General features: G+C 41.4%; 1 protein-coding gene across 2 annotated transcripts; it reads left to right on the forward strand.

Moving 5' to 3' along the window:
* The first annotated feature begins 142 nt into the window (after positions 1-142).
* On the forward strand, positions 143-7,380 carry eef1g (eukaryotic translation elongation factor 1 gamma). 2 transcript variants are annotated; one of them, XM_044362997.1, is made up of 10 exons: positions 143-240; positions 1,059-1,217; positions 1,478-1,541; positions 2,025-2,167; positions 2,351-2,494; positions 2,647-2,776; positions 3,731-3,935; positions 4,795-4,967; positions 6,101-6,225; positions 7,015-7,380. In XM_044362997.1, the coding sequence occupies exons 1-10, from the start codon at positions 229-231 to the stop codon at positions 7,171-7,173; spliced, it is 1,314 nt and encodes a 437-aa protein (XP_044218932.1). In that variant the 5' UTR covers positions 143-228; the 3' UTR covers positions 7,174-7,380. The 2 variants fall into 2 exon arrangements, with proteins under 2 accessions (XP_044218932.1, XP_044218933.1); XM_044362998.1 differs by lacking the exon at positions 143-240 and adding an exon at positions 350-372.
* The last annotated feature ends 5,111 nt before the right edge of the window (positions 7,381-12,491 follow it).

The following is a 12,491-nucleotide window of genomic DNA, read 5'->3' on the forward strand; positions in this document are numbered from 1 at the left end:
AGATATTCGATGCACAGCTCAACTGTTGTTATTATAACATCTGTATTACTTTTTATTATCTTTAAAAGAATCAGCTGAGACGCGCTACTGTGTGACAAAGCATCACCTGGTTGGTATATAACATGAGGGGAAATGCGTGAACGCGGAAATTTCAAGGACGCGCACGTGTTGCGGGCGTAAATACGTCAGTGGAGCGCGCCCTCGTTCTTTCTTTCTCTCGTCCTGAAGATGGCGGCAGGGGTGAGTAAGATGGAGCGATAGCTAGAAACTGAGCTTTCTTTGTACTTTCCTGGTGCAATCCGTCTAAAATCAGCCCCATCCTCACTATTATTGAGCACCTTTGTATGTCACTGATCCTCTCTGGCTGTTATGGTGCTGTTCTTCTGTGTATTTACCGATAATTTCATTCAGTGTTCATTGTAACAGCCGTTAGCTTTTGCTATCCTGACGTTGCATTCAAGCTGAATGACGCCCCTCTCCTGGGCCAGGCTCATGCCACGTTACCTTAGCTAGTTTCATTGTGGGAAAACTTGGTGGAACCTTAATGGACATTTTCGCTTAACGTCAGTGCCTATGTTCAGTTTGTGTCGTCCTAAAGAAGACCTTTCGCTTGAGTTAGTGTCTAAAGCTAAGTAATGGAAGACTGTTGTGTTTTATTTCCGCTAATGATGGCTAGTTAGCATTGTAAGCATGCTAATAGGCGCGTGAATATAGCTGTTAACTCAGCTTTCACTTGTAGTTGGCTAATTGAAGTACATGTGATCGTGGTAGCTAGGAGAGATGTATCTTCTCCAGCTTCTCCTTGTTCCCCTTCCTGCCCAGTCCATTTAAATGGCTGAGCATGTAGCTTTGGATGGCATCATTCATCCAGAGTTAAGAATAGTATTCTCCCAGACGCTACGTTGAGTATTTTAAAGTAGAACTGCATTACAAGGCCAGAGTACATGATTTGTTGTACATTAGCAATATATTGATATGAGAGCATCCTTTGATAGATGTAGATTTGTTCAGTGCATTTAATTGTCCAATAATTGCAGTGTTTCCGCTCCTTCTCACAGACTCTGTACACGTACCCAGAGAACTGGCGGGCCTTCAAGGCTCAGATTGCAGCCCAGTACAGTGGTGCTCGCCTCAAAGTGGCCAGCAGCTCCCCTGCCTTCACCTTCGGGCAGACAAACCGTACTCCTGCCTTCCTCAACAACTTCCCTCTGGGCAAGGTTAGTGCAACTGATTTTGTTGGTTGAACAGAAATGCTCGTCGTGTTTTACATTTACTTTTGTTTCAATGTCTGCAATGAATGTAGTTGAATCAGTTAGTCCAATTATATTAACTAATTGTCAAAGTTGAAAGGCTTTAACCGGTTTGACTACAGCACTGTTGTGTAACTGAATGTTCTCATGCACTTACCTGCTCGATTATCTGTACTAAAACTTGCTAAATGCTTTAAATTATACTTCAATTCTGCTATATTTTGTAGGTACCCGCTTACCAGGGAGATGACGGCTTCTGTCTGTTTGAGAGTAATGCCATTGCTCACTACTGTAAGTCTCACATTTACTAATAATTATAATTATAATAATGGTTTGCTCTGTGTCTTATGCACTCAACTTAGGTGTTGACCCCAAAATGTCTGTATTTATATATTTCCTAAAGTCTAAAAAGTATAGTATGTGCCAGTAGGTTTAATGGAAAGGTACATTTCAATCAAAACAGACTTTTTATCTAGTCTGCACTTTTAACTGTCTCTACGCTAATTATTAAAGGACATAGATTAATGATGCCATGAAATCCCACTTTTTTTTTTTTTTGAAGGCTCATCTCTCAAAGTGTAGAATGGGCACGAAATAACGCAACCAAATTCGCACAGTCAAGTTAATGAAGTTGAGTTGCACTGTTGGTAATGTAGGCGCCAGAAGAAGAATGCAAGGAATAAAACATGCCATGAGTCTGACAGCGTTTATAGGAGTGCAATGATAAATTGGGGTACTCTTTTATAAGAATTATTTTGTCCCTTTCAACTGCAGTGAGCAATGATGCCCTGCGTGGTGCCACTCCCCAGGCCGCAGCCCAGGTGCTGCAGTGGGTGAACTTCGCTGACTCAGAGATCATCCCTCCAGCCAGCGCATGGGTCTTCCCCACTCTGGGAATCATGCAGTTCAACAAGCAGGTGTGTAGCTCAGCATTTTCTGGTCAAGCTTTCAGACTTAAGTGCTTTGGTAACTGTGGTTTGTGGCCATTTCAGCTGGCTGTAGTGCAACACCCTGTTATAAGGACTTGGCATGATTGGGCACTTGACTGTATATTAGTTGTGTAATCCTGCATAGTCATTATTCTGTCTGGGTCTGTTCAGGCCACAGAGCAGGCCAAGGAGGACGTGAAGAGGGCCCTTACAGTGCTGAACCAGCACCTGAACACCCGTACCTTCCTGGTGGGAGAGAGGGTCAGCCTTGCTGACATCACTGTGGCCTGCTCCATGCTCTGGCTCTACAAACAGGTTTGACATGAACACAGCAGTTGCACATCCAGCCACACATTGCTGATTGATTCTGACGTCTTAGAGTAACACTTCTAATGATATTTGAGTCACAATGCTTTCCAGAAAGCCCCTCCGCCTTGAGTATCCTAATGCCCCTCTCTCCCTCATAGGTCCTTGAGCCTTCCTTCCGTCAGCCTTACCCCAATGTGACCCGTTGGTTTGTCACCTGTATCAACCAGCCCCAGTTCAAGGCTGTCCTTGGGGAGGTCAAGCTGTGTGAAAAGATGGCCCAGTTTGATGGTGAGTCATTAGCAGTGAGATCAACAGGCACACACTTGGCACAAGACTGGCTGCAGAAGCATATCATTTAATTGAGACTGTGAAATTAGAGACATTGCCTCTGTGTCACTGATTTTAAAATACCAGTGTTTAAGATTTAGTGGCATCTAGTGGTGAGGTTGGAAACTGCAACCAACTGAATACCCCATCCCCCCTCCAAGCATGTAGGAGAACCTACGGTGGCTGCGATACTCATGGAAAATGCAAAAGGCCCTCTCTAGAGCCAGTGTTTGGTTTGTCCATTCTGGGCTACTGTAGAAACATGGCGGTGCAACATGGCAGACTCCATGGAAGAGGACCTGCTCCCTATGTAGATATAAAGGGCTCATTCTAAGGTAATGAAATTACAAAAGATACTTATGTTCATGGGATTATACACTAATTAAAACATACTTATGAATATTATATTGCACTTCTGCCAAATCATTCCACTAGATGCCACTAAATTCTACACATTAGACCTTTAATTGGTTCTGCTGAAGTATCCTATCAAGACTAATTTCTAATTTTATTTTTTCTCTTTATAAAGGATATTCAGTTCTGTTAATGCAGATACATACATGTAAACTGTCTCTTGAAAACCCCAAATTGTTGAAGTGAAAGGGTGTCCTTTTCAAAAGGTCTTTTGCTTTACTTGTATTTTTAAATGTCAGGAAGATGATTTATTTGGCACAAGGATTGCACTACATGTCTTTTGAGATAACTGGGTGTACACAGTAGTTTAAGTTAGTGTTCATTAAATAATAACTTTTAAGGGACAAAAAAATTCATTTAAACAGACGTCATTGCTGTAATTGCTTGTACTATTTCACAATTCAGCTCCAAAGTCCTGGACTGAGTGCAGAACAAAAGTCAGATAACTGGAACGTATTACACAGAAAACATGTTTTTCATTGTTTTGTTCCGTTCCTCCAGCCAAGAAGTTTGCTGAGATGCAGCCCAAGAAAGAGACCCCCATGAAGAAAGAGAAGGGAGGCAAGGAGGCAGCCAAGCCCCAGGAGAAGAAAGAAAAGAAAAAGGAAGAGAAGAAGCCCGCTCCAGAGGAGGAGATGGATGACTGCGATGCTGTTTTGGCCGCTGAGCCCAAAGCCAAGGACCCCTTTGCACACCTGCCAAAGAGGTAGAGAGATCTGCAGCCTTTCCCTGTCTATAGTATGTTCATTTTTGTCATTTAGAATTTCACATTCTTAGCTTAGCAATTTCTAGATGGTAGTCTGCATCACTAGTGGTCATTTGAGCCAATAGTCTGCAAATTTGCATACCAGCTGATCATCTTGGCAGATTGTTTCCCTGAATACTTACCCCTCCGCTCGGAGTGCAAATCAGTGGGTGGAAACTGTTGACTGTGTGAGGCACATGTTTTTACCACCCCTGGTTTTTATTTGTAATGTTTATTACCTAAATGTGAGTAAAATATAGTCACATTTACATTTTGCTAAGGAAGTAGGCACATTTCAAAGATGAGTGTGCTTCACCCTCAGGAAGTAGGTGGAGTGCACTTTTTTGATGACATATTGAACATTAAATTGCTCATGTTTGGATGTGGATGGAAATTGGCGTCAACACCAATCAAGAAGTTTCCCTCTTTGGGAAAAGCATATTGTCCCCTGTCATTGGGCAAGGCAGTGTCCAATCATGGCACCAAGTCTTAATCTGACGGGGGAAGAAAAACTTGAGACCATATTCATCCCAGTCATCTCTGTTTCAGTGAGCAAAAAGGCTGGTTCATGCTATGGGCACAATGTATTAAATTGCACCACAAGATCTACAATTAACCTTAGGATATTGGAAGGTTACTGTAAGAGAACTAGAAACTTTAACTAATCTAGTTAACATTGAGCATCAAGATAATGTTTTATGTAGCTGACTTTTCAGCAATGTCCCTTTGCCAACACACAGTTTCTCCCATTTTGTCATACTCTCCACCTTACATGTACAGATGTATATGACCTCGTTTTTCTCCTTTCTTTTTCCTTTAGCACGTTTGTCATGGATGAGTTCAAGAGGAAGTACTCCAATGAGGACACCTTAACAGTAGCCGTTCCCCACTTCTGGGAGCACTTTGACACTGAGGGATACTCCATCTGGTACAGTCAGTACAAATACCCAGAAGAGCTTACACTTACCTTCAAGAGCTGCAACCTTATCACAGGTGAGACTTAACAGCAGCCACTCTACCCAGCACAACCCTTGTCCTAAAGAGAATGAGGGGTTGTATAGTGTATTGAAGCCATTTTTGTTGTGAAGGTGCACGTTGAATTTTTATCAGTCCTACTTGCTCAACTGAAGCGATGTGGTGGCTCACTGGTCAGAAGATATTGCGATCAAATTTTGGCATTGGTTCTCTGTGTATGGGGGGTTAGTAGATTCTTGTGTTGGTGTGGGTTTTGCTCGTGTGTTTCCATTGTCAAAGACGATGCAAGTCCAGTTTGGAGGTGGTTCTGCTCATTTATGTGAATATGACCAAATATTTGCAGGCTGCTTTGACAACTTTTTTTGGCGTTGAAGTAGATCAGAGGAGGCAAGTGTTTTTATGGAGGAGTCAAAATAGTGGTGGATATCTCATTCATGTTAAGTTGACTCCATGGGAATCACCTGGAAGATTCTGTAGTAACAAGTAGCAACCAGTTCCTCTTTCAATCAGTGGTTTTGGCCCAGACTTCAATGTGGCATAGCTTTTCAGGGAAGTTGATAAGGATCATGTTCAGAGAACAAGAGGATATGAGATCTTATCAGGAAACGCCCAGAAAGTCAACATGTTCTTGAAATTGTTGAAGAATACAGAGCACAGTATACCACGTGTAGTCTGCATTCAGACCATGTAGGTGGCAGAAAGAGGTTGGTACTTTAATCAGGATTCACCATTATCTTAGGAAAAATTGAGTCCCCTGTCATTGGGCAAGGCAGTGTCCAATCGTGGCACCAAGTCTTAATCTGACGGGGGAAGAGAAAAATGAGACCATATTCATCCCAGTCGTCTCTGTTTCAGTGAGTAAAAAGGCTGGTTCATGCTATGGGCACATTAAATGAGACTGAGGTTTCTGAAATGTTACTCTAGGAGACAGAACTACTTTACAGGTAGTATAGATTCTGGAGATTGGATCTTTTTTTTCCTTTTTCTTAGGCCATATTTCAAAAGACTGGCATGAAATTGGTGTGGAGCATCCAGATAAACTTCTTGTAGTCAAGTGTTTAGTGATGTGTTTGTGGGGTTTTGTTTTTTTTTTTGTTTTTTTTCCCCTCTTTTCTATTGATTTTTAAAAACTCCTTTTGTGTTCTTCACAGGCATGTTCCAGCGCCTGGACAAACTGAGAAAGAACGCTTTTGCCAGTGTCATTTTGTTTGGCACCAACAACGACAGCAGCATCTCTGGGATCTGGATCTTCAGAGGCCAGGAGCTGGCTTTCACTGTAAGTATTAGCAAAAATATGATCACACTTTCCACAATGTCCTGATCTTATTACATTCTCAAGCATTTCCTGGCTGTTTTCTTGACACTGATTTGTCATTCATGTGTAGTGTTACTATGAAATACTTTGACTTACGCTCAACAATAAACAGAAGCTTCCTGAGCGACACAGCGATTGGATGATAGTCTTATCAGCAAATGTTGCAAAATTGAACATTTTCATATTAAAGCATACATGGTAGATAAGTACATGTGTACTGACACAAGTCAGGAAATCTTTTGGGTGCTAAGTAGACATCCCCTGTCATTGGGCAAGGCAGTGTCCATTCATGGCACTAAGTCTTAATCTGATGGGGGAAGAGAGAACTGAGACCATATTCATCCCAGTCATCTCTGTTTCAGTGAGTATAAAGGCTGGTTCATGCTGTGGGCACATTAAACAAGATCAAACTGAGATCTTAAATGGACATGAGATATCAGATGGAGTAGATTGAGTAGGTAATCTGCACTGCTTTAGTTTGTTTGGGTCTCTGTTATTGGCTAAATTTGATAGCATCTCAAATTTTAAACATTGCTTTGAGTAAATGAAAGTCTTATCAGTAAAAGTTTAGAAGTTTGACATTCTTCAGATTATTAAAACAAACACTGAACATTCATGGTCTTCCTCTGAATGCTCATCATGTGATGCTCCAAGTATTCGTTGTTGGATAAGCCACTATGAGTGTTGTGTAATCTATCAAATTTGAAGGTAATTCACTCACACTGAAATTATTTTTATTCCGTGCTCCAGCTGTCTGAAGACTGGCAGATCGACTATGAGTCATACGACTGGCGCAAGCTGGATCCAAACAGTGAGGAGTGCAAGACCATGGTAAAAGAATACTTTGCCTGGGAAGGAGACTTCAAGCACGTGGGTAAAGCCTTCAACCAGGGCAAGGTCTTCAAGTGAGAGGACACTGAGACAGTCTGAACAAAAGCACTCTACGCCTCTGCTCTCCAACACTTAAAACCTATGGACTTTCAACCACCACGTGCTTACTAAACTGCAACAATGACTTGGAATGACAGTGTTTTGAAGACAAGTGTGAATTTTGTCTCAATGGCCCCAAACTGGCTTTCTGTTTGAGCTGCGAAATAAAGCATTTTCCACAATGCCCTTCATGGAATTTGATTTGTGATCTGTGACTTGAGTCAAATGTGAGTTTTTGGGGGTTATTTGTGTTTTGAGTGGTAATTAATTTACATATGTGTTCAATTCATAAATCCTGCTCAGTTGATTGTTTAATGGTGCCTAGACTGTTAATGGTGAGGACAAACCATTTGGTGCACTGTGAATAAAATAATGGCAGTTCAAATGCATTTTTTTCCCCCCTGACTTCCGGTGGTTGAAGTTATTGCATTACTGAAGTTGTGTATTCAGTACACCCTGACATTCACCGTGTGTGGTTACAGATGCAACAGTTTGCATTTGACCACACCCAACTAATTGTCAGTATGGTGTGAGCTGTATCAGATTTCAAACATTCAACCAGACGAGGTTAGTGAAACAATGCTTTTCAACTTCGTATTAAATGACGTTCATGACTCACCAAAGGTTTTCAAAGCAGACACTCAAACTTTTAGTGTAATTGAAGCAGCTGTTCTGAATCAGTTCTGCTTCTGCTGCTGTTTTGTGTTAACCCTGCAGAGGGCAGGCAAAGACTTACCATAGGAAAGCTGTAGGGCCTGTGTTGAATAGAGAACATCCACAAGAGAAGGAAAATGACTGGGTTGAGCTCTGTGGTCTGCACAAAAAGATGAGAATGGTGTCTGTCTTAAACCATGGGCTCTTGTTTTGATAATACGTGTTACTCCTAGGAGAGGAAGCCTGGAACAAAACTTTATAAATAAAAAAACATCCACTTGGATGTCCTCTGACTAGGCACAAGGGGCATTGATGTAAGGTTTTTCCTTTTTCCTTGAGAGTTTCCCTCTGAGTGAGATACCAGAGCTTTGTTTATTATTGAGAAGCTGAAGTTAAATCAACTTAAATGTTAATTATGCAAATACATACATTTACATATGGTATATTGCAATTGTTTCATATTTGAGAATATGAGAGAAAAGGCAGATATAAAGATATGTTGTATCTGTTGACCACGCCCCATTCAAATGCTGAAATGCAGCTCCTGCAACTTGATAACATTAGAGCTTAGAAGAAAAGATTTCCTGTAAGTGGGATAGACCATGTTTAATCTGCCTTTTTCTGTACTGATATTGTTTCAATCATTCTTTTCACATGACTGAAGACTTTAATCAAACAAAATTCTACCCTCAATTACTCTTTTTGCTGGGATAGAAGTAAATGTTTCTGAAGCGTTACATGAATTTTGTCTGTGCTTGGTAGATTCTATGCTGTACTGTGAAGACAAAGGGTTTGATTTAATTGGACACACCCAACCATATGAAAGTTTGTATAACTGCTTTCCCCACACCTGCACTTTGGCTTATTCACCACTGTCTCATCTGAATTCTTTGTTCAGTGCGTCATTGTGGACTGTTTGTAGCTGCGGGTTAAATAGGGCTTTTGGACCAAGGCATATCATTATTTCCGTATTATTTTATTATTTTCATATCATCATCATTTGAAATGTTTGGCAATATATTTAGCAAAGGAGAAAAAACAAACAATGTATTAAAGTAAATCCAAATTTAATCAATGAATGTTTTGTAAAGTTTAGAAGATCATGGGTGGATCTATTTCCCCCTGACAAACACTCACACTCATATGAGAGATGCACAAGAGAGGAATCTCATCTTGGAGTGAGTCAGATGTGTCATTTTTTCCACCTCACTAAGTGTGATTCAAGATCATTTTGGCGCAACCATCTTCCACCATAGTGTTGAATCAGGGAGGCCATTTTAGTTTGTTCTGTGGTCTCATGGAAATCAGAAAATGGAAATGTTCCCACAACAGCGAAGCGCCCAAGTCCTTGAACACATGACTCACCCATCCTGTGGATCGTGGTGGAAGAGGGCTGTAACTTGAGCAAATAACTTTGACTTCACTCACAGCATCGCAGCAGTTACAACACTGCTGATGGCTAACCCTTCGATAGCTGAGGGAGTGGTGTTATAAAAGCCTTTTCATTATGCAAGCAAATATGAGATTAATGTCAGTTTGGAGGTGCTTATGGCACATTTCCTGCACAACAGCAGTAAAATCAAGTCCATACGATATCCTGATCCTTATTTGTGTTTAGTAACTTCAGAGTTAAAAAGCGAAACTAAAGAAAGCCACAAGAACAATACGCAGTCTTATGCCAACAGCAACATTCTCTCTTCCAACCTTGCCAGCCTTCCTCCCCCTGGTCTTTATTTCTCTCTTGGCCACACACTCACTATTTCTTTTTCCTTCCTCTCTCCTTGCTCTCTGGACATTTTCTATGTCCGTGCATGAAGGGGGGATTTTTCTTAAAGGCAGCGAAGAGTGCTGGCAAGGGAGGAACACAGAGAGAGGCGGTATTGTTTCGCCACACAAGGTCCCTGTGTGGCTGTCAGCCCCCTGTAGGAGCTTTAGGCATGGTCTGCATGTGCTGAGCATCTGGTGGTGCAAGACACACATCTGGAAAAGAGTGAGGCGGTCGGTGGAGGGCTCGGGACAGCGAGGTGAAGCACTAACACCGGGGAGTCTAAAGGCTGAAATCCAACACAGTTTTCACTAAAGTACCTTAATACATTGTGGATGTTGTAGGTATAGAAGTTCCTCTTGTTTGGCTTTAGCTTTTTGTGACTCCAGACTGAGAGATTTATAATTAGATAGTAGAATGTGCAGTTTTTTTGGATTTTTTTTTAGGTTGAAGCTGGGACCGCAGAATCCTTAAATAAGATTTTTCTTCCCCTTTAGACATGTTTACAGATCTGCAACACGGTCTGGGCTTAATAGCCAATACAAGAGTGTGTCAGTGTTAATCGGTCGTAGGGATGTCTCCAGGCGGACAGAAACAACACTCAGCCACCACACATGCACAGTCCCACCCTCTGACTTTTATAGAGTTTTCCTTAGCCTCTAGTCTGGGGTTGGGCTTCAGATCCCACTCACACACAGAAAACACTCTAAACTTAAGCAAAAGGAGAGAGGGCAGGAAAATGGATCCTTAGTCAGCACTTGAGAGCTACTTCACCCCTAATGTCCCCTTTTTCCTTTTGAGGAAGAGCCAAGGGCATTTGAATGTTAAACTAGAATTAATAAAAAAGGCAAATAAGGACTCTATGAAAAATGTGTAACATAGTTTGCAAGCTTTCTATCGTGGTGGAAATGTATGTATCTATATACATCCATGTATCTTGTATCTACGCAAGAAAATGACCTTCCGATTGTAACCTCTGTTCTGGAGTAAGGGGCGTTTCTTCCCATTTGTGCACTTAAAGGGGTGTGAGCCGCAAATTTCTCTGTGGCACTAAAACAGTAGTAATTCAGCACTGGAATGGAATGAGGGAGGTCAAAGGTGAGTCTGCTGAGGGGAAATAGTTGAAGTAGGAAGGGAAAGACAAGATGATATGGCATTTTATTAACTAAGCAGGCGTGGCTACATAACATCGCCTGCAAATTAACATACTTAAGTTGAAGTGGGACAGCCAAGTGATTTTTAATTAGTTATTTCTTGGGGAGTTTGTGTTACCCTGCAACCAGGGTTGCCAGTGTGATTACAGAGAGGAAAGTGCGTGACACGAGGGAGGAGAGGAGAGGTACTGCGGAGGGAAAACAGACAGCCCCTGCTTTTCTGGACATGAAACCCCAGAGTTGCCTCTGGCTCATATTACCAGAATCTGGAGGTGGGGCGGGAGGAGTGATGTTGTCAAACTAAAACAAAACTAATACGCACTTACATGAAGTGCAGAAATATTGATCTGTCCCAAGGAAAATGAGGAAAACAATAAAAAAGTTCAGTAAATAAATAAAATACAATAATAATAATAATAATTAGTTCATTGATCTTCCTGTGCTGTCCTGTGTTGTATACTATCAAAGGTATAGTATACAACACTGTATATTAGTAAATATTACATTCAAATTAGACATAATAGCTTTGCAACCACTTTGTGGTTTGGGTGTGGACTGAATCTGCCATTTTCAAATTGGCTCCAGGCTATCAATTATCTTCTCATGGAATAGAAGTGCAATTGTCTCTTGTTGCAAATAGGTATTTTGCAGGACCTCAAATCAGCACAATTAAGAGTAAACCTATATTGTTTCAGTTCTTTTAAAGACCTTTGTAGACTTCCTCTTGCAATGTTCAGTTAGGTAACAGGCAGTTTAGACCTGGAGGAGCTCTCTGAACCAACCAGTAGGTATGGTACCCCAACCCTGCTTATGAAAGGATTAATTGCAGTTTTCATGTATTGACTTGCCGGTGGTTTACATCCCACCCAGAGAAAGAGTTGGAGTGTTGGAACATTTACAGCTATGACTGGAATGTGCAGCTCGGAAAGGTATCTGGTTGTGTTGAAGCACAACAGATGGGAGGTGTGTCACAGGAAAGAGAAACTCTTGCAAAACTCTCTATCAGTCCCCCTCCCCGGATCAATAGATAAAAATAGTGAACAGTGAGTAATTGTAAGGCACTGTAAGGAAATGGATTACATAGTGGAAACACAGTTGTGTTATCTGTTTCTCAATGAATGTGTCATATCTAGGGACTTACTTCATATTCTGGGGGTTGATATGTTGAAACAATTGGGTAACACATACACCTGAAGCTAAGTTATTAAGTTAAATTACTCTGACAGTACAATGTGACAGCAGTAGCAAGCCTCAACCTGTGAAAGGTGTTCCCAGCATTGGTCAGTTCAGGTGAGTTGTGTGCAAACACAAAAAGACTGTTTAGGCTGTATTGGAAAACAGGAAGAGAGGGGAGGGGGAGACATCTTCTCTAAAAAACAATTACAAACTTTATGTAACAAAGTGGAGCAGAGTTCCCTACTACGCTACACACTGCTTTGTGGCATGTGATATTTATCCATACACACACAGGGCATTGCTATGGAAACATGCCTGCAAGTACCTGCCCCCATTGCTTATTATGTTGCTATAGCAGCCATCCCAGAATAGTCTTCTCCCTCGTGTTCGTGACTCACAACTTGCAGTGGAAACCACAATTCAATCTGTCTCTCATTCCCCTTTTTTCCCTTACATTCTTTTCTGTACCAAAGGAGCAGCTCGCCTTTCTGAATCATCTGTGTGCGTTTGTGTGTGTTTGTGTGTGTGTGTGTGAGGGAGCACGCGCT

This window comes from Thunnus albacares, chromosome 10 (assembly GCF_914725855.1).
Source record: "Thunnus albacares chromosome 10, fThuAlb1.1, whole genome shotgun sequence".
NCBI classification, from domain to species: Eukaryota; Metazoa; Chordata; class Actinopteri; order Scombriformes; family Scombridae; genus Thunnus; species Thunnus albacares.